The sequence below is a fragment of the Lontra canadensis genome, unplaced genomic scaffold (genome assembly GCF_010015895.1).
Source record: "Lontra canadensis isolate GAN:19392208 unplaced genomic scaffold, GSC_riverotter_1.0 scaffold30, whole genome shotgun sequence".
NCBI lineage: Eukaryota > Metazoa > Chordata > Mammalia > Carnivora > Mustelidae > Lontra > Lontra canadensis.
This window is the reverse complement of record NW_022631024.1, coordinates 14,302,906-14,330,075: the sequence shown is the minus strand read 5'-3', so window position 1 is coordinate 14,330,075 and position 27,170 is coordinate 14,302,906. Positions and strand designations below refer to the sequence as shown.

Here is a 27,170-nt window from a genome sequence, read left to right as displayed (position 1 = left end):
TATTTCCCACTCTGACTCCACTTGAGCCCCTCGTACCCAGGATCTGCACCCGGGACGACCACTTTGCTCTCATCCTGTTCGCAGTATCTAAAAATCAATAGCGAGGAGGTAAGGGTGTCACCACGGAGCATCCGAGGGCGAGTCCTGCCCCCCTAGAGACCTCAGGCATCACACCCTAGAAACCAGTACATGTCCACAACCTGGAGTCACACCAAACACCTTGAACATGGAAGCGCCCGGAGAACTGTACGCATGCGCGAGGTCGTGGGGTTGGGGAGGGCTGGGTGGGAGCCCAAGGGGGCGGGGTCGAGACTCGCGCCTGCTCCTCGGCTTTCGAAAGTTACCTGGCCGGTGGGGGCTGGGGCTGGGGGAGTTACCAGCTGCGCGCGCGCCGGCCCCGCCCTCAGCCTCTTCAGGCACCTGTTGGCTCGAGGGCCTACGCGGCCGCAGATGCTATCCAATAGACAGCCTCCCCGGCCCAATAAGGCCCCGCCTATCTCCAAGATCCACCAATCCTCGGGTGGCCGCGGCCCCTCTCCCTCGAAGGGCCCGCCCCTCCGGGCGCTTCTTCCGGGTGGGGCCCCGGGCAGAGGAGATGGCGCCGTGGGCGCTCCTCAGCCCAGGGGTCCTGGTGCGGACCGGGCATACTGTGCTGACCTGGGGGATCACGCTGGTGCTCTTCCTGCACGATACCGGTGAGCCGGACCCCGCGCGACCCCGGACCCACCCAATCCCGCGTGGTTCCCCAGACGTTTGGGTCTCACTGGGTCTCCTGCTGAAGCCCCAGAAATCCTGGGATTCACCCCATTTCCGCTAGCTCCTGAGCCTCTTCCCCATCTATCATTCCAAGAGCCACCTGCCTTCTGCCTAATACCCAGTTGATCCCTCATTAATCCCAGCATCTTCCTGATCCCTGCCAGATGCCCTGTGCATCCCAGGACCCATCCGGTCCCCTCCAGATCTGACGTCCGACCAGAGCCCCCATCTCCCCTGATCCTGGGACCCACCCGGTCCTTCCCAGGAACTGACTCCCAACCGTCCCTCCGTAAGATTCCGAGGATCAAGTAGATCAAGGACTGGCACCCCACCCATTTCCGTGGCCACTAGCTGCCCAGGTCCGGGCTCCCCACGCTCTGGGGCAAGAAGACACCGAGGGGAGTGGCCCGCCCCTCACTTCGCCGCCCTCACTTCTTGCCCTGTGGTCCCTAACCCGGCTAATATCCTTCCCCTCTTTACCCGCCAGGCTGCTTCCAACCCAAGTTCTCACCCTCCCTCCCTGCCAGCTAGGGTAGCTCCACTCCCCCTTCCTTGCTCCAGCCTCAGCCCCTGGACTGGGGCTGTTGTCCCTTTCCTCCCAAGACCTTCTCAAGCCTCCTCCACAGTCCTCACCCTTAAGCCTAAAAATGTGCTCCGTCTCCCCATCAAAAAGGAGCCCCCCAACCCACCTTTCCTTCTCTGCTCCTTTTCACAACCAAGGGACCCCTGAGCTGTCCATACACTGTCACCTAACTGTCCCATGCACCTCACTCCTCACCCCTGCTCCCCCCAAAATCCTCATTTCACCCCCATGAATTGGATCGTCCCTGGCCAGCCCCTCCTCTGTCTCTATCTCATGGGCATATCAGACCTGCCTGGTCTCCCATCATGGAGCCAAAGGCAGGGACCCCTCCTCCCTCTCCCACACATCTAGTCAAGTCTGGCCCCTTCACCCCTTTCCCCCTTATCTGTCCACCCCCGTCTGCACTCTTCCTGCCAGTGCCCTTGTCTGGCTACCCTCCTCTCCCTCCTGGATAAGCTCTCTGCCTCCAGGCTTCCTCCTGCTTCCCCATCCATCTTTTCTCCAGCAGGAGGGTTTTCAGAAACAGTGCTGACCCTATAAGTCTCCATGGCTCCCTACTACCCTTCACCTTCCAGGTAAAAGGCAGATGAACTGCCTTCCCGCCCCCGCCCCCCCGGGCCCAAACTTCTCCCTCCTGTACCCTATGCAGTGGCAACACTTGCAGACTTGCCCGCTCATTAAGCCCCATCTCCAGGCTTCTGTTCAGCCAGGGACAGACTCCCCACCTTCAGCTACACCCCCCAACACACAGCCTTTTCCTGTTCAGCTTGGGCCTCAGCCTCACTCTCCTCCTCTGGCCTCTTCAGCTCTGCGGCAGTGGGAAGAGCAGGGGGAGCTGCTCCTGCCCCTTACCTTCCTGCTTCTCGTGCTGGGTTCCCTGCTGCTCTACCTGGCTGTGTCGCTCATGGACCCAGGATATGTGAATGTCCAGCCCCAGCCCCAGGTAACCCGGGGGCCCCTGGGGGCCTGAACCCTCTCTCCCCCCCAACAGGACACGCGAGGCCTCCGTAACGGTCTCATGCCAGGATCTGTGCAGAGTGCTCTGCTGGGGGCGCCTCAGTGAATCCTCTTAGCAGCCTAGAGCCCCATCCTACAAAGAGGAAATCGCCAAGGCCCAGCGAGGGAAAACAACTGGTAGAGGTCACACAGCTTTGCTTCACTCAGTCCAGAGCATTCTGCCCCTTCAAACCCCCTCCAAGACACAGGGGATGGGCCCCCAACTGCGCAGACCCGGAGCTAAGCTAGTCCCCAAGGGAAATGTCCACTGGTACCATCTGCCTCCCAAGGGAACCCGATCTTCTACCCCTCTCCCACTTTCAGGAGGAGGTGAAGGAGGAGCAGACGGCCATGGTTCCTCAAGCCATCCCCCTTCGGCGCTGCAGATACTGCCTGGTGCTGGTGGGTGACCGGGACCTCCACGGGAGGGCGTGGGGGCAAGGTGGAGACTCCCTGACCTCCTGCCCCGTGCCTTGGCCTCCCCGCTCCAGGAAGGCCTCCCTGATGGAGGCCCCAGCCTCCTGACCTCATCACTCCCCTCTGTCTTGGGCCCAGAGGGGAACTGGCCTTGAGCCTGCCTCCCTCCCTGCCCACAGCAGCCCCTGCGGGCCCGGCACTGCCGCGAGTGCCGGCGCTGCGTGCGCCGCTATGACCACCACTGCCCCTGGATGGAGAACTGCGTGGGGGAGCGCAACCACCCGCTCTTCGTGGCCTACTTGGCGCTGCAGCTGGTGGTGCTTCTGTGGAGCCTCTACCTGGCCTGGTGGGTTCCACTACTGGCTACGGGGGGAGGGCCGCAGCATCCATCCGCAAGGTGGGGGGGAGAGCTGGGACTCCCTCTCCGTGCCCTCGGACCTCCTCCCAAGCAGCCTGCCCACCGGGGCTCCCTGGGGTACCCCTGCCCTCCCCCAGCCTTACTCCCCATCTGTCTCCTCCCGTGCAGGTCTGGCCTCCATTTCTTCCAGCCTTGGGGGCTATGGCTGCGCTCCAGCGGGCTGCTGTTTGCCACCTTCCTGCTGCTCTCCCTCTTCTCCTTGGTGGCCAGCCTGCTTCTCGCCTCGCACCTCTACCTGGTGGCCAGCAACACCACCACCTGGGAGTTCATCTCCTCGCACCGCATTGCCTATCTCCGCCAGCGCCCCAGCAACCCCTTCGACCGTGGCCTGACCCGCAACCTGGCCCACTTCTTCTGCGGATGGCCCTCAGGGTCCTGGGAGACCCTCTGGGCCGAGGGAGAGGATGAGGAGGGGGAAGGCAGAAGCCAGGCTGTTTAGGGTCACTGGAGGCAAGGCCACCATCTTGTGCCTGAAAACCAGAGGAGATGCAGCCTGCTGGGGTCGGCCCTCAGAGGCCCTGAGGTCCTTTGCTCCTGCCCGCTCCTCCGAGGCCTCAGAGCAGAGCTGAACGACAGAACCCTGTGTCAGTGGGCAGGTCTGCCCTGTAAAGGAAGAATGGGAGGCAGAGGACGGGTGGGGGAGCTCAGGTACCAGAGACCTGGGCTTCGGAGACCTCCACCCCGCCCCCCCAAGCCAGGATGCCTCCAGTGCACAGTTTTATAAGTTTAATAATCTATAAAGCAAGTCAAGTATTAAAAAAACCAACTGCTCTTTGCTGTGCTGCCCTTTCTGGTCCAGGTCTCCTGGGCGGAGGGAGGTGGTGGTAGCGGAAAGCCCCCCCGACAACTGCCACTTCAAGGCCCAAGACCCACAAATAACCCAGGGAGGCCCAGGCCTCCAGGGTAGGGCATGCATCTGGGGAGACAGGGTGGACGCACCCGAGAGGCCCTCAGGGCCCCAGGAATCTCTCAGACACAAAGTCGAAGTCTCGGAAGGCAGCCTGCTGGCGGGCGGTCAGGGGGCAGCGGGGGTCAGGCGGGGTCAGGGCTGGCGGCAGCCCCGTGAACTCGCCCTCGAAGTAGCGCAGGTCTGTAGGGCCACAGAGCGTGGGCAGGAACGGGGGCCGGACGGAGCGGGCGAGCAGGGCCTGCCAGTCGGTGGTCTGGGGGGGGCAAGGGGAGAGCTGCCTGAGACGATGAACATCGGCCCACGTGGCCACGCCATGCCTCCCCCCTGGGCCAGGCACCCGGCACCCGGCACCACTCACCCTGAAGAAGGGCTGGGTTTTGATCTCCTCCGCATCCTGCTCACCTGCCCCTAGGCGCTGCTCCGGGCACTTCTGCAGGAGCTGGGCCAGAAGACGGGGGCTCACAGAGGGCACTTGGCCCCAGGCACTGCCCACCTGCCCACGTTCCCCAAGTGAGCTGGGCCGCGGGGCCCCCAAGAGAATGGGTGGTGACAGGGCAGCCATGAGCCATGGCCACTGTCCAGCCCAGCCCTGCCCAGTCCCCCGTGGTGATCACCTTCTGAATGAGCTCGAGACCTTGCACCGACAGAAAGCGGGGATATGGGGCATCCGCATTGACGATACAGTCAAACACCTCCTCTTCCGTGTCTCCGGGGAATGGGCACTAGGGGGAAAGGGGGTTCACCAGGGTGCCTAAGCACACCCCCCGCCCCCACCTAGCAGCCCCGGCAGCCCAGGTCCAGTGCTCACCTCACCCACCAGCATCTCGTAGAGCAGCACACCCAACCCCCACCAGTCCACGGCCCGTGTGTAGGCCTCCTGGGTCAGCACCTCCGGGGCCAGGAACTCGGGGGTGCCACAGAACGTGCTCGTCCGGTCCCCAAAGCCGATCCCTGCAAACCAGCATCCACACTGGTGCTAGCCCAGCATGTCTCATCCACACAGCCTCAGTGGGCGTGAGAATCAACAGCCAACCCTCGTGACCCGAGGTACTGAGACCCATGCCAAGCCCTGCCCCATACCCTAGAAGGGGGAGCAGTTTTTAACGTCATCTGACAGGAGAAAGCAGAGCCCAGTCAAGTTTATATGCCAAGGTCACAAAGGAAAATGAGAACCTGGTGCCCTCTCCCTCTGGCTGAGGGCAGGCTGGGGCTCTTCAAGAGCCTCTCAGGCTGGGAAGCAAAAACCGATGTGTCCAGCTGGTCCCTGGAATGAGGGCTGGGGTGGGGATGGTGGGCCACAACCCTGCTGGCCTGGGCTGGGGAGCAGCGCTGGAGGACAGGGAATCCTGGGCAGCAGGGACCCACCTTCCTTACACAGCCCAAAGTCTGCGATCTTCAGGAAACCCTGGGCATCCAGCAGAAGGTTATCCAACTTCAGGTCCCTGAGGGTAAGGGGGCGGATCGGAGGGGCCCTAGAGCATCGCAGGAGGAGGGCAGTGGCTGCTCTTTCACCCCCGCCCCCAGCACCTCTGCGGCAAGTTACCTGTAAATGATCTTCTTCTCATGTAAGAACTGCAGCCCGAGGACCACACAAGCCAGGTAGAACCTGTGAGTGGCATGGGGTGGGGGGGGGGGGGGGCAGAGGGAGTTCAGACCCAGGACTGTGGTGGGCAGGGCGGGGAGACACCAGGATGGCCCCAACCCGGGCAGCCCTGAATGTCCCAGCCAGAGTCAGATGCCAGGGGGAGGGGGCGGGGAGAGTGGGTGCTTCTCCAGACAGTGGCCCCAACATTGCTGCCCGCTGACAGCCTACCCTTCCTGGGCTTTGAGATTGTGCCAGGAATGATGCCACGTGTCCTCACGCCTTACTCTCCCACATCCTCCCAGCCATGCACCGCTGATACTCATCGCATCTGTTTTTCAAAGGAGGATCTGAGACTCAGATCAGGGATGCCCCTGGGGTCACACAGCTAGTGGCAGACCCAAACTCCAGAACCAGCACTCTGCTACTCAAGAAATAACTCCAGGGGCGCCTGGGTGGCTCAGTCGGTTAAGCGTCTGCCTTCAGCTCAGGTCATGATCTCGGGGTCCTGGGATCGAGCCCCACGTCGGGCTCCCTGCTCAGCAGGGAGCCTGCCTCTCCCTCTCCCTCTGCCTGCTGCTTCCCCTACTTGTGCGCTCTCTCTCTCACTCTGACAAATAAATAAAATCTTTAAGAAAAAAAGAAAACAGAAATAACTCCAGTTGCCATTCCCTTACTAGTCACAGGTTCCAGTGCTCCACACTTTATAAACATTGGGTTCATCTACCCAATAAGCCTATGACCTAGTTCTCATGTGCCCAATTCACAGCTCCATAAACTGAGGCCCAAGGTCAGAGGTGCTGTGAGAGCTGACAAGAGCGACAACCAGGGTTTGAACCAAGGCTTCCCTGACTCCACACTATTCTGCTGCTGGGCACCCTGGGGGAAGCAGGGTGAAGGGAGCGGGGCAGAGGGGACCGGGAAAGGCTTGCTGGGAGAGGCAGATAAGAGGGGTGGGCACCCACCTGGCCTGGGGCTCAGGGAAGACATCCTCGTGGATCTGCATCATGAGGTCGCCACCAGCTGCAAACTCGGTCACGAAGCAGGCATGGCTGGAGGTCTGGAAGCAGGCAAGGAGGGAGAGCAGGAAGGGGTGCCCCGTGCGGCCCACGGCCTCCAGGATGCGTTTCTCGCAATACAGGCTGTGATGGGGGGAGTGGGTGTTTGGAGGGAAGGAAGACCCCTGCTGACTGAGCCCTGGCTCTCTGGCACTTCCAAGTGTCAGGTGGTAGAATGATGGTTTCTACATATCAGGCCAAGAGAAGGCAGGACCTGCCCAAGGGCACCCAGTTAACTGCTGTGGGTGCTAGAAAGAGAAGCCAGGACTGGCTCAGAGCCTTCTGGTGCCCCTGGCCCAGGCCGGCCATCCAGGATCCCCTCCAAGGCCAGACGCCCATGGGCCTGACTACACACCTCTCCATCTCATCCCGGCTCAGCACCTCCTGCTTCTTGAGCGCTTTGATGGCGTAGTATTTCCCCGTGCCCTTGAACTGGACCAGGAGGACCTGGGGACCAGAGAGAGCTCAGGCTCCAGGTGGACAGCACAGGGCTGCCTTTGCTTCCCACACCCACGGCCCCATGGATCACAGTGTCCTCTCAGCTGAGGTGCTGGGGCCTGCTCACCTCCTCCCACGGTCCCCTCCTCGGCCCACTACCTTCCCAAAGTGTCCCCGGCCCAGCACGGCCAAGCAGCGGAAGTCCTGAAGCCGGGGGGCTCTCCTGCAAGACAGAGGGCACAGGACAAGAGCTGGGACTCCATGAAGAGCTGCTCCAAACCCTCCATGTCCAGTCCTGGGCTGTCCCCACCAATGACGCTGGACAGCTGGGGGTGGGGGTAGGGGGTTCCAGGCATAGCGGTTTCCTAGAGTCTGGAATGCAGCTGGAGCTCAGTAATATGGCTTTAGTGAGTAAGAACCTGACAGCAAGGAGCATCCGATGGTGTCTGAATGGACACCCCAAGTGAGTAGGTAAATGTCTTAAGTATAAAAGTGAGCCCAATGTGGGTACCTGGTGACTGAGGCAGGAGGAGGCGGCCCAAGACGTGTCCTAGGCTCCATGTGGGGACGTTTGGTGCGCTGTGAGGGCAGAGGGGCTCAAACAGAGCCGGGCTTCCCACCCTCTTTCCCTCCAGCCCCGCCACCCCTAACCCAGCAGCTCCCTGGGGCCATCAGCACCCCCTCACCGGGATCTCCTCGGGGGTCGGCTCCCGGGGCAGGTAGAGGCGTGGGGGCTTGGGCGGGGGCCTTGTCTCTTCTCCCAAGTGGCTCTTCTTGGGTGGGAAATGACTACATGGAGAGAGCAGACAATGGCGGGGCACAGGCTGATGGAAGAGCAGTGGGGACAGACGCACAGCAAAAACCAGAGACAGACAGATGGAGGGTCGGAGGGGGAGTGACGGGAACAGAAAGACAGCAGTTGCACCTGGAGAGAGGTGGATGCGGCAGAGAAGCAGGCCCCCAAGGTAGGGCGGCTCCTCACCTGGGCGAGGCAGGGTCAGCCCGGGGTGTGGACAGGGTCTCGGTGCACGCTTTGGGGGGACTGATTGTGCTTGGGGAGCTGCAGGGAGGCAGCAGGCTCATGACCAATCGTCCCCAGGCCGCCATGCTGAGGTTCATCTGCGAAGCCCTCAGGAAGTCCTGACCTGGGACAAAAGGGGGGCTCAGCCCAGGGCCCCCAACGGCCCCTGCCCTGCTCCCTAAATGCACAGCCCTCTCCCTGTCCACACCTCGGCGTTTGGAGAAAATGCGTTTCTGCCTCTGCAGCCGGGGCCTCCTCTCAATGACAGGGTCACAGAAAGTCACCTGCAGGCGCAGAGGGCAGGGCTGGAGACCAGTCTTCTCCCACCCCACCTGCCACGAGGGTACCTCCCTGATCTCTAGGATCCCAGCCTGAGCCCCCAATATCAATGATGCAAGAGCCAGAGGGGCCCAGAGAGAGGGATTCACTGTCTGCATTGGTACCCGTGGGGAAACTGAGGTCCAGAGGAGAGAGGCACTTGTCCAGGTCGGATGTGAGGCTAGGCAGTCAGGACCAAGATGAGGACTCCCCTGTAGTCCTCAGACAGGGGCTGGGAATCCTTAGTTCCTGGAGACCACCTCCCTTGGGGCCCCAATTTCCACTCTGATGGGTCACCTCATCTTGAAGGCTCTTCTAGTCAGGTCAGAGGGCAGGGTAGGGGGCACCTGGGCAAAGAGCAGGCCCTGGGGCACCAGACTGAGGGAGAGCTCGTGACAGGCATTGTCCAGGAAGTCCTCCAGCCGCAGGAAGGCCACGCCACACAGCTGCCGCCAGTCCCGCCAGCGCACCCCGATCTCCAGCTCCCGGGCCTACGTCGGGGAGGCCAGGTTGAGGAGTGGGGCATGGCATGTGTCCCTACTTGGCTGGCCTTCTGCCCCATGGCCTGAGGTCACACCTGCCTGCCCCACGGCTCACCCGCTCCAGGGGGACAATAAAGGTCTGGTCCCAGGACTGCTTGGCCACCGGCCCCCAGCCAGTTTGGCCCACGACACGATTATCCACCTTCAGCACGGCCAGCACCTCACCTGCAGGGCCAGACAGGGAGCTCAGGGCAGGCAAGGAATGGAGGTTGTCTGCTGTCCCCAGCTCCCTGTGGCCCCCTACTCACTGGCCAGGTCTCCTCCACCACGCTGCGGCTTGGCCCTGCCCCGGAGCCAGCCCTGGGAGGGGCTCCCAGCCAGCGCGGCCGCTGGGGACCGTCCAGGCACAGCTGTCAGCAGCTGCTCACAGCCCAGGAGGCGGACCTCCAGCGTCCCTGTGGGGAGAGTTCGGGGAACACCGTGAAGTGTCATTCTCCCTCTGCCACACCCAGGTCTCCCCAAGATGGCTGAACCCAGATCTTGCCCACCTTAAGCTGGGGGTGGAGGGGGGCTAGCCAAGAGACAGTATATAAGGTGGCCCCAAGCACCCAGATGAATTCTAGGCCTTTTAACAAGCCATGCCCTGCCCTGCCTTGCCCATCTTGTCTACTTGGCCAATTCCCAGAAGTCCTTCAAGGCTAAGTGTAGATATCACCTCCTAGGAAGCATTCCTTGAATTCCCAAAGCCAGATGAGGGAGCCTATGCAGCCCCTGTACTTCCCCTTCTCAGCTCTGTTCACAATGGGATGTGGCCTATCTAACCCTGAACCAGCCCTGAGCAGGGAAGGTACTGGGCTCTCTGGCTGGCCCTGTGTCCTGGGTAGGAAGTTCAGGGTTTCCAAAGTCAGCATGCTTAGATTATTTGTTGATTAGAATTCAGCTACAATTCAGACAAATCCAGCTCCGGGATAAAAAACAACTTTCTAGTAGTCCAAACTGCCCAGGACTGGGTACCACTGCCGCCAGCGCTGTGAGCTCCCCGAACATGGGTGCTTTAACCACTGTCATGGTTACTCACGTAAATAACGGCTTCGCCAATTGCGTGTGGACAATGCCAACAGTGTGCCTAGCACTTCCCACGCCACAACTCGCTGACTTTCACAGCAACCCCATGAAATAGGAGCTGTCATCCCCATTTGACAGGGAAAAATAAACTGAGGGTCCAGGGACACCTGGGTGGCTCAGTGGATTAAAGCCTCTGCCTTCGGCTCAGGTCATGGTCTCAGGGTCTTGGGATCGAGCCCCACATCAGGTTCTCTGCTGAGCGGGGAGCCTGTTTCTCTCTCTCTGCCTGCCTCTCTGCCTACTTGTGATCTCTCTCTCTGTCAAATAAATGAATGAATAAAATCTTTAAAAAAAACGAAAACAAAACCTAAGGGTCCAGAGAGCAGAAGTCCATTGCCCAAGCTCACGCAGCTAGCGGGTAGTGGGACCTGGATTGAAACTCTTTCTCCAGAGTTCTACCCCTTCTGTGTTTCAGGGCCCTCGCTGGAAGAAAAGGGGAGCCCTGATGTGGGAGGAACTCCTGGCTACCTGTCACAGCGGTAGGCTTCACAAGCACTCCCGAGGGCTGGGGCTTCCCAGACACAGCGGTCCGCAGCTCCCGCGCCACCCGGCCGCGCAGAGGATGAGCCGGAGGAAGTCCCTCCAGCAGCTGTTCCAAGGCCAGCCGCAGGAGGTCCAGCTTCTGGGAGGACTCCTGGAGCTGGGCCTGAGCCTGCGGAGCCGAAACAGGAAGGGCGGACAGGCCCATGAACGCGGCGGCCAGGGCCGGGGGCTCAGGCCACCTGCCCGCAATGAAAGCCAGACAGAGCGTGAGTCCGGTTTCCTCACTGCTGCCCCGCACAGCCCGACCACGGTGCAGAGGGTGGCGTGGGGACAAGCCGACACTCAGAGAGCAGCGGTCACGAAGGGAGGGCACCCCGTCTGACCTCGGCCAGCGCCTTCCTGTCGTGCGTTCGCCGGCCACCCAGCAGCTTCACCACATTCTTGGCTCCCTCAGCCACAGCGGCCTCAATGCGTAGCCGGTGTCTCAGCTCCTCTGCCAGCAGCTCGGGACCTGGGAGGAGGGGGTCAGCCCTCAGGCCCAGCCCCGCCCAGCCCCGCCCAGCCCCGCCCAGCCGCGCCTCTCCAAGCCTCACCTGGCTCCGGGGCCCCACTGGCCTCCAGGCTGCTGATCTTCATCCTCAGCAGGGCCACCTTCAGCCGGCTGTCCCGCAGCATCTGCTGGGCCGCTGCCAGGAGTTTCCTCTCCTGTAGGGTCATGACATATGGCCCCACTGATCCAGGGCCGGCCCGGGGCCTCCCCTGTCGGACCAAAGCTGAAGCCAAGCCTCCCTTGTTAGCCTCGGTCTGGGGCAGAGCCTCCTCCATCAGATGGAGGCCTCCTCCATCAGACAAGAGCTGGGGTCAAGCTTCCCCCATTACATCAGGACCAGGCTCCCCACTCGGAGTCAGGGCCAGGACTGGGCCTTCCCTCCTACACCGGGAACACGGCCTGGGGTTTCCCCATTAGACCGAGTTGGGGCCCCTCTGTTAGATTAGGACGTCAAGCTGCGCCTGCCCCACCGAGCTGAGATTTAAGGGCTATGCCTCCCCCATCAGACTAATGGCTAAGACTGTGTCTCCCTTAGAGGGTCACTGGCCCGGCTCCATTCCCTCTCAGAATGGGGGCTGGGGCAGCCCCTCCCCTAACAATCTGAGAGCCACAACTCTTCCCCCAGACCCCAGGAGCCTTACCTTGGGTGTGCCGGTGGCATACGTGCGGGTCATGTTCTCTGCCCCCTGCTTCACCTTCAGCTCGACCTGCAGCTGCCTCTGGAGAGCCTCTAGGTGCCGAGCCCTGGGCTGCTCCACGGGGGGCGGCGGGCCTGGGGCCACAGGCTCTGTGCACAGAGCAGGGCCGTTAAGCCCTGACCCAGGCCCTGACCCAGACCCATAGCCCCCTGCCCTGGGGCCTCACTCTCTCCACCCCTCCCCACCCCTCCTAGCCAGAGTGACACCTGAGGAGGCTCTGAGAGGGGTCAGGGCTGAGGTCAAGGAGCTAGGTGGGCGCAGCACCTCCTGCCCCCGAGGGTCCGACTTCCCACTCACCGGCCAGGCCCGGCCCGGGGTCCGGCAGCACGATGCGTGCGTGCAGCGCCCTCAGCTCTCCGTGCAGCTGCTCCAGGCGGCGGTTGGAGGAACGCAGGAGCTGCTGCACGTGGCCCAGGTGGCGGCGGTCCGTGGCTACCCTCCGCAGGTTCTCTACCCCCTCCTTGATTTTCAGCTCCTTCTGGATGGCCCGGCGGATCACCTCTTTCTCATCCTCAGGGGGCCGCTGGTCGGCTCCAGGCTGTGGAATGGCAGAGCAGTAACGCCCCCTCCCATCCCAGCCACCAGCGGCCGCGGGTCCCCCCAAACGGAGGTGTGCCTGGTGCCATCCGGCAGCCAGGATGGAGCCCCCGATCTCGGGAGGCATCTCTGACCTTCCAGATAGTATCCCCGGGCCAGATGCGAACCCCAAAGCTGTGTCCCCTACCCGTGCTCCCTCCCTCTGCTACGAGAGAGGAGGGAAAGGGAAAAATTCGTCCTGCCTACAGTCAACTCTTCAACGACACGGGTTTGAACCGCATGGGTCCACTTACAAGCAAATTGTTTTCCATACATACAGCCCAGAGCTGTAAATGTATTTTCTTTTCCTTACGATTTTCTTAATAACATTTCCTCTTTTTCTAGCTTCCTTTATTGTAAGAATACCGTGCAGGGTACACGTGATGCACGTTACAGGTGTTAGTCAACGGTTGATGTTATGGGTAAGGCTTCCGGTCACCAGTAGGGCTATTAGGAGTTAAGTTCTGGGGGAGTCAAAAGATATACGTGCATTTTCAACTCCCCGGGGAGCGGGGGGCCGGTCAGTGCCCCGGACCCCTGGGTTGTTCAAGGGACAATAGTACATGGTGTCGGGGTCTGTTCCGAGCTTTGCAGACATTAATTTGCGAATCCTCACAACAACCCCATGGGGTAGGTATAGTTGTTATCCCCATTTTACAGATGGGGAAGCTGAGACACAGAGGGGCTGAATAACTTGCCCGAGGTCACAGCACCAAGAAGGGGAGTCCACCCTCTGCCCACCAACCCATCGGGCTGCCATCTCTAAGGCTACAATTCCCGCTGAGATCTGGGGCCAGAAAGGAGGCTAGGGAACCGCCCAAGGTCACACACAGAGGGCAGCCAGAGGCCTGAGTAGGAATGTTCCGGCAGGTAGCAAAGCAGAGGCACAGAGAGGGGCAGAGGAGAGCTCGGGAGGCCATTCCCAGCTCAGCTTCTAGGAGGAAGTAGAAGCTTTCTCACACTTCACCCCAGGTGGGAGCAAGGAAGAGGAAAGGCTCCTTCTCAGAAGCCAACATTTCGAACCAACTAGTGCCAAAGCTGACTTCAGTCCAGAGTGACCCACGATGCCCCCCACTCCCCATGGACTCCTTTGGGGCCTCCACCTTACCTCTTGGGTCTCCATCTCTTGCGCCCAGTGCTAGGGGTGCCACCCCAGCCTCAGGGACAACCCCCATCCGACCCCAGGCCTGCGCTGGCCTGCTGGCCTGGCTGTCAGAGGGCAGGGGCGGGACTCAGGAAATCCTTTGAGGGCCCTAGGCCAGAGGGCCAGAGCCAAAGGCCTGAGCAAACAAAGATCCCATGGAGCGGGGGGCCCGGCCACCAGGGTCCTGAGTCACCCAGCTGCCGCTGTTGGGCGGAGGTTCACAGGAAATAGGAAAATGTGTACAAGCCATGGCTGAAACAGGCTGAGGGACCTCCGGAGGAAGGGGGTGGGAGGGGGCAGAGGAGTGCTTAAGGCTGCCTAAGACACTGGGTGGGGGTTCTCCAGGAATCTTATGGGGGACATTTTACACTTTACCCTTGGCATTCCCCAGGTCCTAACTGCTCTGGCATCCTGCCAAGGACACAGGCCGCCTCTCAGCTCTACATTTGCTCTGGGTGGACCTCCCCCCCTCCCCGACCACTGACAGACAAACACACAGCTTTGGCTGCTGTGTCCACCAGCCCCTACTAAGGGCGCCCCCGCCCCGGGCTCCCCGCTAGCCATTTGAACTAGAACCCCCTGTGGACCCAAGGTTCCCTCCCAGGTGTTGGGCCAGAACCCCCCATTCTCGTGTCCAATCCCCACATGCCTTTGTGATCTGGGGAGGACCCCCACAAGTGCGCAGAGATTGGCCCCCTCCTCGGGCCTCTTCCCCCTGAGCGCACACACATTCCTCTCCCCCCAGGACTGGCCCAGTGTGCCCCCACGGCCCCCCTTTGCTTTCCAGACAGATTCCCACGGTCCTACGGTCCCACGGGGAAGAGCCGATTGTAGGAAACTTTGGGGCCCATCCCGGTGGCCCTGACTGCGGATTCGGAGGTGCTCATGCGCTGGCCTGACTGGAGGCTCTGAGTCACTTGGGGGTGATTTAGGGACGTTCTCAGGGGGCCTGAACGACTCACCCCCATGCTCAGCTCTGCCCCGCGAGGTGTAGCGAAGCCCGGGGCCGGGGCTGAGAATGGACCGGGCAGGGGCTGGGGGTCGGGTCTCGGCGCCGCGGCCGGAGCTCGGGGCGCCCGCGGCGTGCATGAGACTTCCCGAGCCCCTCGGCCCGCGCCCGCAGCCCGGCCTCTCCCGGCGCCGTTCACCTGCCGCGGCGCCCCCTCCTCCATGGCGCCGCTCTGGCCGCACCGCCCCTCCTCTCGACCACTGCCGTTCCGGAAGCCCCGGCCCCTCCGCCAGGACTTTCAAACTTGAAACTTCCCGGGAAGCGGAGCCGGAGCCGCGGGATCGGGCGCCCCCTCCCGAAGTCCGCTGGCCCTCGCGGGACCTGGGATCAGCGCCGCCTCTCGGCGCGAGAGGTCAGCGCCCGGGACCCTACTCCCCAACCCGGGGCCCCCGCGCCTCCCCGGCTCCCACGGTCCGCGGACTTTGGGGCCCAGTGTCCCTTTCCTGAGGCCGCGGTTCCCGCTCGGTGTGACGCGGACCCCTGGCCCGGGACAGAAGGGCAGGAAGGGACATTTCCCGGGCCGGGGTTCTCTAGCGCCCTGAGGGGTGGCCGGGCGGCGATAGCGCCGCCTGCCGGCCACGGGACCCTGCTGTGCGGCCCGCCCGGTCCCCGCAGGCTGCCCCGCCACCACCGGCTTCCCGCCCCGAAAATTTATCATCTCATCGTCTTAGGTCCTTGTGTCAAATGGGCTAATCCTAAACTTGTCGCCCCACGAAGTCTTGGCCCTGTGTAGAGTCACTACTCTAAGAATGTATGCGTCTCAAGAAAGTAAAGCTTCACCCAAATCACGCCAAATTACAAATGACAGGTGAAGATACCAAATATGTCGGGGCACCCGGGTGGGTGGCTCAGATGGTTAAGCATTTGCCTTTGGCTCCCGTCATGACCGCAGGGTTCTGGGATCCAGCCCCACGCTGGGCTCCCTGCTCAGAGGGGAGTCTGCTTCTGCCTCTCCCCCTGCTTGTGCTCTCTCTCTGAAGAATTAAATAAAATCTTAAAAAATAAATAAATAAAACCAAACATCTCTCAGGCCCCTGCCACTCAACCAAAGTGGAGCTTTCTGGGTCAACCAGAGCCACCATTCTTTCCTTGCCCTAAAGAACGCATCCAAACAGAAGACACATTTACATCTTAGGAAATACCCCCAATTTCAGGAAAGCCAACCGGTGGGCACGAACCAATCTGGCAGTGGCTTGCCTGTGTGGGAATTCTAGGATCCTGTGCTAACCAGCACTATGACTAGGACTTCACTGGAAGGAGTCTGGTCCAAGGGGCTGGGAGTAGGGGTCAAATATTGAATGGCTGATTTGCTGACTTGGAATAGGCGCCCTCCAGTGCTTTTACTGAAGAAAATGTGAGTTCCTCTTCATTCTCTCCACTTCCCCAACAGAGTGGAGGAGATACTGACAAGCCATGGACAATCCTGGGTTGTCCTGCAATGGGAAATTAACCAAGGACACCAACATATGCAAACGCAACTCGCTTTAGTGGGGGGGGGGGGTGGCATGCCCACACTTCATAGAGGCAAGTCGAGACACTTTTACACATGGGCACATCAGTTACCGAGGGCTTAGACAACAGCACATAGTAGGCTCTTTTAAATGGGTTATTATTAAGTTGCACTGAGCTGAATGTTGATTAAGGATAATTTAGAACCAAAAAAAGACTATCAGTTCCTAACTGTAGGTCATAGGATTGAGGGAAAGCTAAGCTCCTCTTTTCTTTTTTTTTTCTAAGATTTTATTTATCTGACAGAGAGAGGGAACAAAAACAGGGGGAGTGGGAGAGGGAGAAGCAGGCTTCCCGCTGAGCAGAGAGCTCGATGCAGGGCTCAATCCCAGGAACCTGGGATCACCACCTGAGCCGAACGCAGATGCTTAACAACTGAGCCATCCAGGCGCCCCAATATCCTCTTTTCAGCGGGTACCTCTCTCCCATCATTTATCTTTTACAGCCAAGAAAGCTGAATTATGTGAACAAACTCAAAATGATTTTCCAACGTTGCCGTGTGTTTCACTAACTGGTCAATAAAGGAAAGGCACTCAGAAGTAGCAGAATCCATGAATCTCAGACTGGGCAAACCCACAAGGAAACCAAATCCTAGGCTGATGGAGGAGTCAGATCAGATAGCTTCATTCTGTCTGATGGCACTTCATGAAACTAATTCTTGAGAAAATTGAAGTTCACTTCACATTCAATATCCAGTGGATATTGAACTCTCTAGCTAATTGGCTATTAAAACTATATAAACATCAACCCAAAATACTGTAAAACTTCCTAGCAGAGTACATTAAAAATGTTTTTCTTTCTATACTTTTTCATCCCCGGTATTGGAAACGTCAATCCATCTATGTTTAGATTTCCCTCCCTTGGGTAGGTAGTAGGAGTACGCAATGTCACCAACTAATCAAGTTGACAACACCCTCATTATTCTTGCTCTAATCACACTTGTAGGTCTTCATGAACACAGATACATGTTCGAAAAGGAATGGTCACTGCTGGGGTTGGAGGGGGGTGTATTTTTCCAAGGGGTAAGATGTCCTCTTTAAACAACTGGAATGGCTATCCATTTATCTCCTAAATAACTTGTCTTGATCTTCAGAAACCCTGAGAGTTTTCACCCTTTGCAACAGAATTCCATTCTTGAAATGAGCAGAGAGACGTCATACCAAAAGCTAACAGAAAAGTCAGAAAAACTAAACCTATGTTTCTAGAACCAAGTGAAACCCTGAAACCAGTTGTTATAAAGCAGTAATGATAAAAATTACCAAATTAGTTCAGAAACACAATTGGCTAGGAATCCTCTGAAGCCCAAAATGCCCCCCAAATCCATCAAGTCAAAAATCTAACTTTTGGCAGCCTGACAGCTAACACAAGTGGAACAGGCCAGATATAAAACCAATGGCAACCTAAAGAGACAGGATTCTGCGGACATTTACGACTCTACATCCTAGAGCCAGAGCTGGGTCAAACTGCAGGGCCTATCACAGAGGTCAGGGAACAGTTCAGTCTTTCGGAAATCAGAACATCCTTGGAGAAACCCCCTCAATTGCACGGATGGTCTAAAATAACATGTTCCTTCAGGTTTGAAATGAAACCTAAGGATACATTACCAGATAGATACATTATCCTCTGTGCCCCAGTTCACAGAGTTTAGCAAAGTCTGGCACAGCTTTGGAAGATGCCTTCTTCCCAAAGAAAGTACCTCAACAGCCAACACTTGCCCTTTTTCTTTTGAAATGTCCTTGTACCAAAGGAGTTTTAAGCCATTCATTTGGCACTTTCCAATACACACCTAAGGGCCAGCCCAGGAACCCCTCTTGCAATGGGGCACAAAGCGCCCTTGCTACTGTGTAGCACTTTCTAGTACACTAACATTGCCACCTGCCTGCCTCACAGCCTAGGATCCTTCACAGATTTGCAGGGATGGGGCAGTCTCAAAGGTGGTCTCAATAGCTGGGAGGAAATTATCTTTTTTTAAAAAAGATTTTATTTGACAGGGAAAGAGATCACAAGTAGGCAGAGAGGGGAAAGCAGGCTCTCTGCTGAGCAGAGAACCTTATGTGGGGATAAATCCCAAGGACCCTGAGATCATGACCTGAGCCAGAGGCAAAGGTTTAACCCACTGAGCCACCCAAGTGCCCCAAGGGAGGAAGTTCTCTTTTAAGGGCTACTTTCTTAAATCACCTGCTCAAAAGTAAAGGAATATTTTAAGATTATATGTGACCTATAACCTGACAGCGCTCTGAATTCACCATCTGTCAGTTTTAGTAAGCTGTAACTTTGAGAAACAAATATTACAGGCCTACTTAATGAGTAATTCAAGTGACTACTTGTTTTTTTTTTTTTCTTTTGGCTAGCCAAGAGTCCTTTAAATGTTGAGACTTCAATAGGAAAATACTCAATCCCTTCAGGAACTAACTACATTCCAAAGAAGTTTTTTTCCATGAACTTTTTATCTATCCTTTCGTACAGATGCTCTCTCTACTACACTGTACAATTTGAAGAGCGGTTCCCCCCTTCCCGTCGCTGTGAATGCAAGTCACACGGAAAAACTTCCTTATTATCTCAATCCAAGAGCAAGTTAACATGTCTCTACAAAACGAGAATGACCCCAGTCAAAAAAAATCTTTATGTTCCTTTATTGGAGCAAGATTCCTGACCGGTATACAGTAATGTATTACTAAACATGACCTGTGCAGAAATTACATACTATCCATCTAGACAGGTTTTCATTACACTTTGCCTATCGATGGAATAGTTCCATTTATAAAGTTTTATACATCAAAAAGCTTTGAATTTGACCAGGCTGTCCATTAATTCATCTCTGAAAAAGTTAAGTGGCATTTAATTTTAGCTACTATAATTTACAGCATTAAAAAGCTTATGCATTAGGTAGCTTCCCAAAATGGTATCCTATGCACAACGGCATTTAGCAGAGCTGGGCCTGTCATCTCACCCGGATTCACACAGACAGGCCTCGCTTGAGAGCTATATGCTAAATAGCTAGTACTTTGAGACAAAAGTACTCCTGAGTTTCTTACCACCAATACGGACTTCTTACTGAGAGTCTGTCTTCTCGGCCACACTTCATAGTACCAACGAAGACGCGCCAGTAACTGCCCTGTGTGTAACTTGGCATTAGAGCACCAGGTCTGTCTGATGGTGGTGGCAGGCACTATTATTATATCCAGGTAAATAAAGGCCCATTTTTAAAAATGCCAATTTGAGACACAAATCAAGGGCACAACATAATCAGAATTGAGTTCTGAGCAATCTGGTATCCCGACTGATGTGGAAGATTTCAGAAACTGACGGCAAACTGTACCCACGATGGCTCCTGGCTTTGGAGACATTAATACATTGATTCAGATCCCTTTCTCAGTCCACACAGCCCTGAGGTCACCCTGCAAAGTGTGTATCAAAAAATACGGAGTCAGGGTGACAAAGTTTGACAATACGTTATACAAGTCAAACTTGGAAAATCATATTAAATACACCTGTTCTGAGAGAAAAGCATCAAATCCTTTGTGTACACATTTAGTTTTATTGTAACAAAGCAACTTGTACACTTTTAACGTTTAAAACTGAGCATCATCTTTCCTTTCCAGTGAAACAAAAAGAAAATTTAAAAATAAACAGGAACAAAATTACAATAGAGAATGTCAATTCCAAATAAGATCCTACAAGTTCTGCTGATTCTCCCATCGAGTGGCAGGGCTCAAGTCATCATTAGGAGAGAGTTTTATTTTAAAAGTGTCATCTTAAACTGCAAGGATGTCCGTTAAACATCACAATTAAACATGCCAAAGGAGAAGCCATGTTGTCAAAATGCCCACTTAACCCACCCAAACATCTCAAACCCACCCTTTGCTGACCTTCTATAACCCCATTTTTTTAAGTTTTTTTTTCTTTTTTTTAAACAAGAGAAAGTAGACAGGTACATGTTGGTAAATGCTAACTGTCCATATTCACATAGAGACACAGTGTAATCTCTGAGCCCAATATACAGAGAAAGGAGGAAAAAAGCTAGAATTCTATGCACTACTACACAGGGGCCTAGCACCCTCCAGCTTCCAGCAGAGCTAAGGGAGCAGAAGGTTTTTCTTTTTTCCCACAGAGCACGGTGGTGTTGATTCCATAAAGTTTTTGTTTTTGTTGAGACAGGAAGGGACAAAAATGAATTTGGAACAAAAAGGGGTAGAGATTCTTTTCCCACTGTATTCTGCTCAAGGTATTTCCCCCCCAAAATAAGCTGAGAACCATGGTATAAAGGGAGAGAAAAAGGAGACTTCAAAAAAACAGGGCGAATGAGCACGAGAGGAGAAAAGAAAAAGAAAAAGGAAAAAAAAAAAAAAAAGACGGCAACTTGCTCCCAGGGACTGAAGAAAATTAAAAAAGGAAGGTTGGAATCCATCAGTGTTCCATTAGTCATCTTCTCCTTCATCCTCCTGTAAGAAAAAAAGTGGGCAGTCAACCTTCAGGGTTAATTCTAAAGTTATTCCTCAACATTCACACAAAACTTACGGACTTCCACAGAACCTACTGCCACATTATCGGTACTCGTAATTTTACGAACCTACGAGTCAGTCTTTATCAAATCTCAACTGAAAAACACAGTGATGTTGTTTCAGATAAATTAGTTAACTTTTCAGCACTCACTAAAATCACTCACCTCTTTCATACCAAATAATACAAACAAAAACCAATCTACTTAATTGCACTTTGAGAATTTTAATGTTTGCCCAAAACATGTGAATCTGTTACTTAGATTTCTCAGAATTTGACCAGCTGCACTATCCGTACCACCTTCGTTAAGTACTGGCCAGGGAAGGACAGGATGGAGTACTAACTACAAAGGCAGAACGAGTTATAGTTATGTCACGGATACAAGGACCTTATTAAAATCTCCTTCCATACAACAAAATAGCTTATCTCACCTACAAATCCTCCCACGATCAGTTGGCCAGTTCTATTATACAATACATTTAAACCCACAAAGTAACAAGGTAAATTCTCTGAGATGATCGTTTTTTGGACTTAACCAAACTTTCTTTTACCTCTCCTTCCTCCCCCTCATCATCATCTTCATCTTCTTCACCTTCATCCTCATCTCCTTCTTCATCAATATCTTCCAATCCTTCTTCTTCTTCATCATCATCATCATCCTCTTCTCCTTCCCCTTCTTCGTCATCCATATCGGGAACCTTAAAAAAACCAAGAGTTACCTGAGGAACTAATTTTCAAACAAAGGAGACAAATACAACTTTGAAAAAAAGCGCATTCTCAACTCACCAAGTAGTACTGTAATGGATTTGGCCAAATATCATCTTTGATGACCTCTCCTAACTCATCAGCACCTGCATCAGAATGGTCAGTAAACCAGGTGAAGAAGCTCTCTGGTTCCTCATGCTGTCTCTTCCTGCTGGCTTTATTCTGTGTTTGACTTGAACGTTTCGTCAAATCCTAAATAAATGAAGATAGAAGAACTTTTGAGTCAGGTTCTCCACAACACCTAAATTCCCTATAAATTAAGATTTTAACCCAAAAGCTGGGTGGGGAGTGTGGGTAATACTTGTATGTTATCTACACTTGCCATCTAAAACAAATAAAACATATAGCAGGTAAATAAAAGAAATCCTAGGATTCTAGGTCTGCAAAGACTTATTAAGTTTATATAAGTTTTTCCTGAAAAGGTACCATATAAATTTGGCTTTTTAACAAAATTAGGTCCAGTTTGACAACCACTACCATAACACAGTATAATAACTTAACATGGGAGGGGGGAGGCACACCTGGGTGGCTCAGCATCCTGGGACTGAACCCCAAATAGGGCTCTCAGCTCAGCAAGGAGTCTGCTTCTTCCTCCCCCCCCCCGATATAAACAAAATCTTTAAAAAATTTTTAAAATGGGTTCACCACTTAGATGCAGACATAAATGCAGCTTGGGAAGTAGCAAGCCATTTGAAAAAGCTCAACCACCAATATGAAAATCAAAACAATGTTTCTTTAAATACCTTGGCTTGGAGCTGTTGTTACAACTAGAATTTGTAACAACAGCTCCAAGCCAAGGTATTTGGCTTTAACACACTAGAGATTTTTTCTTTCTTTCTTTTTTTTAATATTAAGGATTTGTATCACACACATTACCAAAGCAGCAGTATTGGCTAAGTGGTTTAACTAAACCAAAATACATGAAATGATACCTTCACCCAACAATTCCTCAAATACCTTTCCAGATTTCCATTTGATTTCAGTGGACTTTGAAGATGGATCACCACTCTCATTCAGATGAAATTCTTTGGAGAGAACTTTATTTTCGAAGTAAGGGTTTTCATCAAAATACTATAATAAAAGATGGGAGAACTGGAAATCAATACAAAACAGGTCTTCAAACCAAAGCTCCAATTCATTTCCATACTGGCAAATAAGAGTTACTGATACTTACAAAATCTATTCTGTAACCTGATTTAATATCTTCAAATTCTGTCACTTCAACTCTTGTCAAATAATGCAGCGCCTCTTCATCCTCCTCCCCAAGCAGTGCAGACACTAGGTGACCAAATTATAGGTCAAATGAATATTAAACAAATATTAACAAACAATTCAAGTGATGCCTTTAAAAATTTTCCAAAGGAGAATCTTTGATTTCATAAATCCATTAAATGCAAACCAGACAGATCAGTGTCAGAGCCGTCACTATCTTTTACCAAGTAATTAAAGAGAATCTCAAATCAGAACAGTCTCTTCTAAAATAGAGAAAGCATTAAAAGGAAGCCTCCCCTCTCAAGTGTTTTAATCTCTTTGTAAAACCAACATGTTCAACTAAGTTCTCCAGCCAAGTCCCTCCACTCTAACAAGCACAGACATCCCATACCCTAGAAGAAATGTTATGATACAACATACCTTGTGGATGGTTGACAAATGTTGTTACCCAAAAATTGGGGATTTTGGCGATCAATTCCGACCTCTTCTGAAAAAATGGTTGGCGGAGTTTGTTATATTTCTGTTCTACTTTCAAAATCTCCTCACTGGCTTGTTCATTAAGTCTGAAGCAAATGAAAAAACCATGTTGACCATGATGGTTACTGACAAACACAAAACCGCTGAAACTCCAGAATATTTACTTATTAGCTTTAGAAGAATACAAAGTACTTATTTATAATAACCGAAACACCTCTATTTTTCTAGTTAGAGACACAAGTCAAAACTAAGATGGCAATTTGATGGGCTTCACCAACACACATTCTCAATAATTAAGAGTTCGCAAAGTGCCCAAACTGAGCATTTTCGTAACATTGTATATTTACATCACCAACTCTATCACCAGGCTAACTTCAACTGTTTCAACCTCAGGCAGACTGTTTACAAAAAAAAAAAAAAAAAAAAGTTGCCAGTAAAGTAACAAAGTTATAACCCAAGTGGGAGCAACACTGATGCCATAATGCTGAACTATCAGAAGTCCAGGCACTGCAATTCAGACAACTTGTAGCCTTTGAAAGCAAACCCAGGCTTTAGGTCAATGTACTTTCTTCAAAAACGTTCTGGTCCACATACAAGTATTTCACAGGAAATTAACACTGAACTTTCAAAATATTTCCAAGTTATAACCATCTCCTCTTAGGCAGTGGATACAGATTTATTTGACCACAGTTTCAATGATTACCAGACTGTAAGTGGAATATCTCAGAAAACTTCTGCAAAGTAAACTACAAAAAACTTTACCTGTCTATTTCATTTTGTACTTCATCAATATGTTCAATTGCTTCTTGCTGTTCTTTTTCTGCAAAAAAAAAAAAAAAAAAAAAAAAAAAACAGGACTCAATACCAGTTAAAATATAAAATTAGTTTTCCTGAGGTCAACAGTCTGTGATGTGACGCATCAATAAAGCAGTTTTGCAAAAACAAACTGCCTACTACACGGCATGCTCTCCACGTGTTCATGCCTGTAGTTGACAAATTGCTTTTTAATTAAAAGACTATTCACAAATGCAATCTGCTAGGCTACTCAAAATATCTGCAGCACTTTTTCAAGACTTCCCTTCCAAGAACGAGACCAGTTACCAAAGTTTCTATTATGAAAGATAAGGAATAAGCCTTATTCAAAAATTCTTACTGTTACTTATCACATCATATACCTGCTAACAGAAATGATGCCAGCTGTTAACGCCAATACGGAAACTAACCCAAGACCATAACGAAAATGGGGACACCACCTATCTTACTGGTAGAATCACTTCTTACACAAAGTTGAAAATACCGCTCTGCATCGATTACAATTATCAGACACGCGTGACAGGTAAGGCCCTTGAATCTACCCGACCATCGTAAACACCAGACTTTACCTTCTTAGATTAGGAACCTTGGGATTCCACCCTGACCTTTCTCTCCCCTCCCCAACCCAATTTCAGGCGGGCTTATCTCAGATGCGGCCCCACACGATTCTGGAGCACACTCAGAGGGAGCAAGCATGAAGGCTGAGAACTATGAGCCACAGAAGGCAGAGGAGGAAAAGGGGTGTGCTATGGAAGAGGTGCCCTTTTGTCCGGCGAAGACTGCAGAACCTACAAAGCTAAGTGGGCGTGAAGGGGCCCGATCGCGCGGTTCATTTCCGGTAACCATCCCGGGTTTTGCAGCCCCCCTGCCGAGAAAGCCTTTACGGCCAAGGCTGGGAGGTTTGCTGAGAGCCATTGTAAAGCCCCTCCGACACGCTGGCCGCCGGGCCAGGTTTCACAGCGCTCTGCCGCGACGGCGTGGCTACCCCACGTGGGAAGTGTGCCCGGGGCCGGCGAGAGCATCCTCCCCGGCGGCCCAGGCCCAGTGCGCGGCCGGCCGCGTGCTCCCCCGCGCCCCCACCCCGCCCCAGCTCCAGGCGGAGGGCCGCGCCGGGGCCGGCCTCCGGGTGCGGGTGCGGGGACGCCGCCCGCAGGCCGGGCGCGAAGGGGGAGCCGCGCGGAGGCCCGGCCGCGGGGCCGCGTCCGGCCGCACCATGTGGCGGCGGCGGCGGCTGATGGGAGCGAGGCATCATGGCGGAGCACAATAAAGAGAGGCTTCTCGGGAGGGAGGGAGGGGGAGGAGAGCGAGGGAGGGGGGAGAGGAAGGGGGGGGCTCCTCCGCCCGCGCCGAGCAGGCCGCAGCACCCCCGCCTCGCAGCGCCGTCCGCCGCCGCGGCGCCACCCTGGCCCCGGCCCCGCGCGCACAAAAAAGGGCGCCGAGGCGCGCGCCGGCCCGTCCGCCCAGCGCCCCCCCGCGCGCCCCGGGCCCCGCCGGCGGCCTCCGGGCCGGGCGGGCGGCGAAGATGGCGGCGCGGGCCGGCCCCCGCCTCGCCTGCTCCTCACCTGAGGTCTCGTCGGCCCCGTCGTGGTTGGAGTTGAGCTCCTTTTTACTGACTTTGGCCGCCGGCGCCGACATGGTGCTGCTCCGCGGTCGGGGGGGGAGCGGGGAGGGGGAGAGAAGGGAAGGCGAAGGGGGCGGGCAGCGGCTTCCCCTCACGCCACACGCGCGGGCGCTCGCTCGGTCCGGCCGCCTCCTCCCGGCGCTCGCTCGCTCGCTCTCCCTCCCCCTGGCTCACGCGCGCTGCCCTCGCGGCCTGACGGCGAGGGAGGGGCTGGGGCGGCGTGCCGGGCCCCGGCCCGGGCTCCTGCTTACGGAGGGGAGGCGGCGGCGGGCGGGCAGGCGGCTCGGCTCCCTCACTCAGGTTCCGCGGTCCAGCTCGCTGCTCGCTCTCCCCGAGCCGCCTCCTCCACCACCTCCTCCTCACGGCGAGGGGCGGGCGGCAGGGCGCAGGCGCGCCAGGCCCCGCGCGCACGCCCCGCCCCCGGCCGGAGAGGCTCGCGCCGCCCCGCCATTGGCTGGAGCTCCGGGACGAGGGGGCGGAGCCGCGGCGAGGAGACACAGGGCCCGGCCGAGAGGCGGGAGGAAGGAACGCCGCGACGTACGGGGCCGGCCCCCCGCGCCGCGCTCCCCTCCCCCGCTTTCCCCTTCTCCAGCCCGACCCGGGACATTTGCGCGCTACGGGCGCGCGGCGGCCCGAGAGGCGGGGCCTCGCCGGGCTGCGCGCAGGCCCCCCGGCGGGCGTATCACGTGGTGGCGGAGCGGCTTCCCTTCTCCGCCGGGTGGCGAGGAGCGCGGGGGAGTGGGGTGTTACAGCCCCCCAGAAGTGTAGGCCTTGTTGTAGCCTAGCTTCACACCGGGGCCCAGAAATACACGCACCCCGGGCTCGGCGCCCTGGGACACTGCTGGGGCATCACTCTTGGTGGGTGAAGGAAGACGGCATCTCCATCCTATTTTCCAGATGGGGAAGCTGCCCTTGGGATTCACTCAAGCTTGTCTGCAAACCCCGAAGCTGTCCAGTCCACTTACAAGGCCTTTTCCTGGCTTCTAGTCCAAGCTCTGCCCCGACGGCTGTGTGCACTTGGGCAGGTCACCTTCCCTCTCTGTGCCTATTTCTGTTGTGAAATTATGTAATTCAAAAAAAAAAAAAAAAAAAAAAAAAGGCTGACAAGGGGGAACGTTGTGTGATTGGTGCCAAACTGGAAGATACCACACTTATCCGCGCCTTTTCTGCCCAACTCCGTGCCTAATACTTAGGAGAAACAGTACCGAAGGCTAGGAGACAGCAATAGGAGTGGATCTCATTGAGGCACACAACTGTCCTATGGTGTAGACGGTGTTAAATTCATTTCACCACGTCAGAGATGGGACCTACAAGACCTGCTTCAGCCGCCAAGACTTGAACCATTAAGTAAGGCCAAGACATGTCTGTTTAAATAATGTTTTTCAGGGCGCCTGAGTGGCTCAGTGGGTTAAGCGTCTGCCTTTGGCTCAGGTTATGATTTCGAAGTCCTGGGATGGAGTCCTGCACCCGGCTCCCAGCTCCTTACATCAGTCTGCTTCTCCCTCTAACCTTTTCCCCTCTCTTGCTTTCTCTCTCTCTAATAAATGTTTTTCAGATAATGCAAATGCACCACTGTTCTAGTCCCTCTTCCATAGCCCCAAGAGGTGGACCACAAAAAGCCTGAACTCGCTCCCTGGGACTGAGCCCACCTCAATCCCGCACCTGTCTCAGTTGGACAGGCATCTTAAAGGAAGAATTATTAGTACCAG

At 54.9% G+C, this 27,170-nt stretch overlaps 3 protein-coding genes across 6 annotated transcripts; 1 reads left to right on the top strand and 2 right to left on the bottom strand.

Annotated features, from left to right (window-relative positions):
* Positions 1 to 538: 538 nt before the first annotated feature.
* On the top strand, positions 539 to 3,945 carry ZDHHC12 (zinc finger DHHC-type palmitoyltransferase 12). Of its 2 annotated transcripts, none has more exons than XM_032866024.1 (5): positions 539 to 695; positions 2,146 to 2,282; positions 2,660 to 2,737; positions 2,932 to 3,098; positions 3,301 to 3,502. In XM_032866024.1, exons 1-5 carry the CDS (start codon positions 596 to 598, stop codon positions 3,500 to 3,502), a joined length of 684 nt encoding a protein of 227 aa, XP_032721915.1. In that variant the 5' UTR covers positions 539 to 595. The 2 variants fall into 2 exon arrangements, with proteins under 2 accessions (XP_032721915.1, XP_032721914.1); XM_032866023.1 differs by having other exon boundaries at positions 545 to 695; positions 3,279 to 3,945.
* A 74-nt stretch (positions 3,946 to 4,019) lies between these two features.
* On the bottom strand, positions 4,020 to 15,010 carry PKN3 (protein kinase N3). Of its 2 annotated transcripts, none has more exons than XM_032866016.1 (22): positions 14,518 to 15,010; positions 12,133 to 12,373; positions 11,779 to 11,924; positions 11,181 to 11,292; positions 10,971 to 11,098; positions 10,573 to 10,756; positions 9,288 to 9,434; positions 9,095 to 9,204; positions 8,845 to 8,988; positions 8,388 to 8,463; positions 8,141 to 8,303; positions 7,845 to 7,947; positions 7,670 to 7,737; positions 7,318 to 7,381; positions 7,076 to 7,167; positions 6,628 to 6,804; positions 5,624 to 5,686; positions 5,446 to 5,522; positions 4,889 to 5,031; positions 4,695 to 4,802; positions 4,439 to 4,519; positions 4,020 to 4,333 (listed from the first exon to the last, which is right to left on the bottom strand). In XM_032866016.1, exons 1-22 carry the CDS (start codon positions 14,725 to 14,727, stop codon positions 4,121 to 4,123), a joined length of 2,850 nt encoding a protein of 949 aa, XP_032721907.1. In that variant the 5' UTR covers positions 14,728 to 15,010; the 3' UTR covers positions 4,020 to 4,120. The 2 variants fall into 2 exon arrangements, with proteins under 2 accessions (XP_032721907.1, XP_032721908.1); XM_032866017.1 differs by lacking the exon at positions 14,518 to 15,010 and adding an exon at positions 13,520 to 13,831.
* A 3,679-nt stretch (positions 15,011 to 18,689) lies between these two features.
* SET (SET nuclear proto-oncogene) lies at positions 18,690 to 25,824 on the bottom strand. 2 transcript variants are annotated; one of them, XM_032866014.1, is made up of 8 exons: positions 25,403 to 25,824; positions 23,790 to 23,847; positions 22,971 to 23,113; positions 22,513 to 22,616; positions 22,296 to 22,409; positions 21,360 to 21,530; positions 21,125 to 21,271; positions 18,690 to 20,515 (listed from the first exon to the last, which is right to left on the bottom strand). In XM_032866014.1, the coding sequence occupies exons 1-8, from the start codon at positions 25,473 to 25,475 to the stop codon at positions 20,492 to 20,494; spliced, it is 834 nt and encodes a 277-aa protein (XP_032721905.1). In that variant the 5' UTR covers positions 25,476 to 25,824; the 3' UTR covers positions 18,690 to 20,491. The 2 variants fall into 2 exon arrangements, with proteins under 2 accessions (XP_032721905.1, XP_032721906.1); XM_032866015.1 differs by having other exon boundaries at positions 21,166 to 21,271; positions 25,403 to 25,823.
* Between the last annotated feature and the right edge of the window lie 1,346 nt (positions 25,825 to 27,170).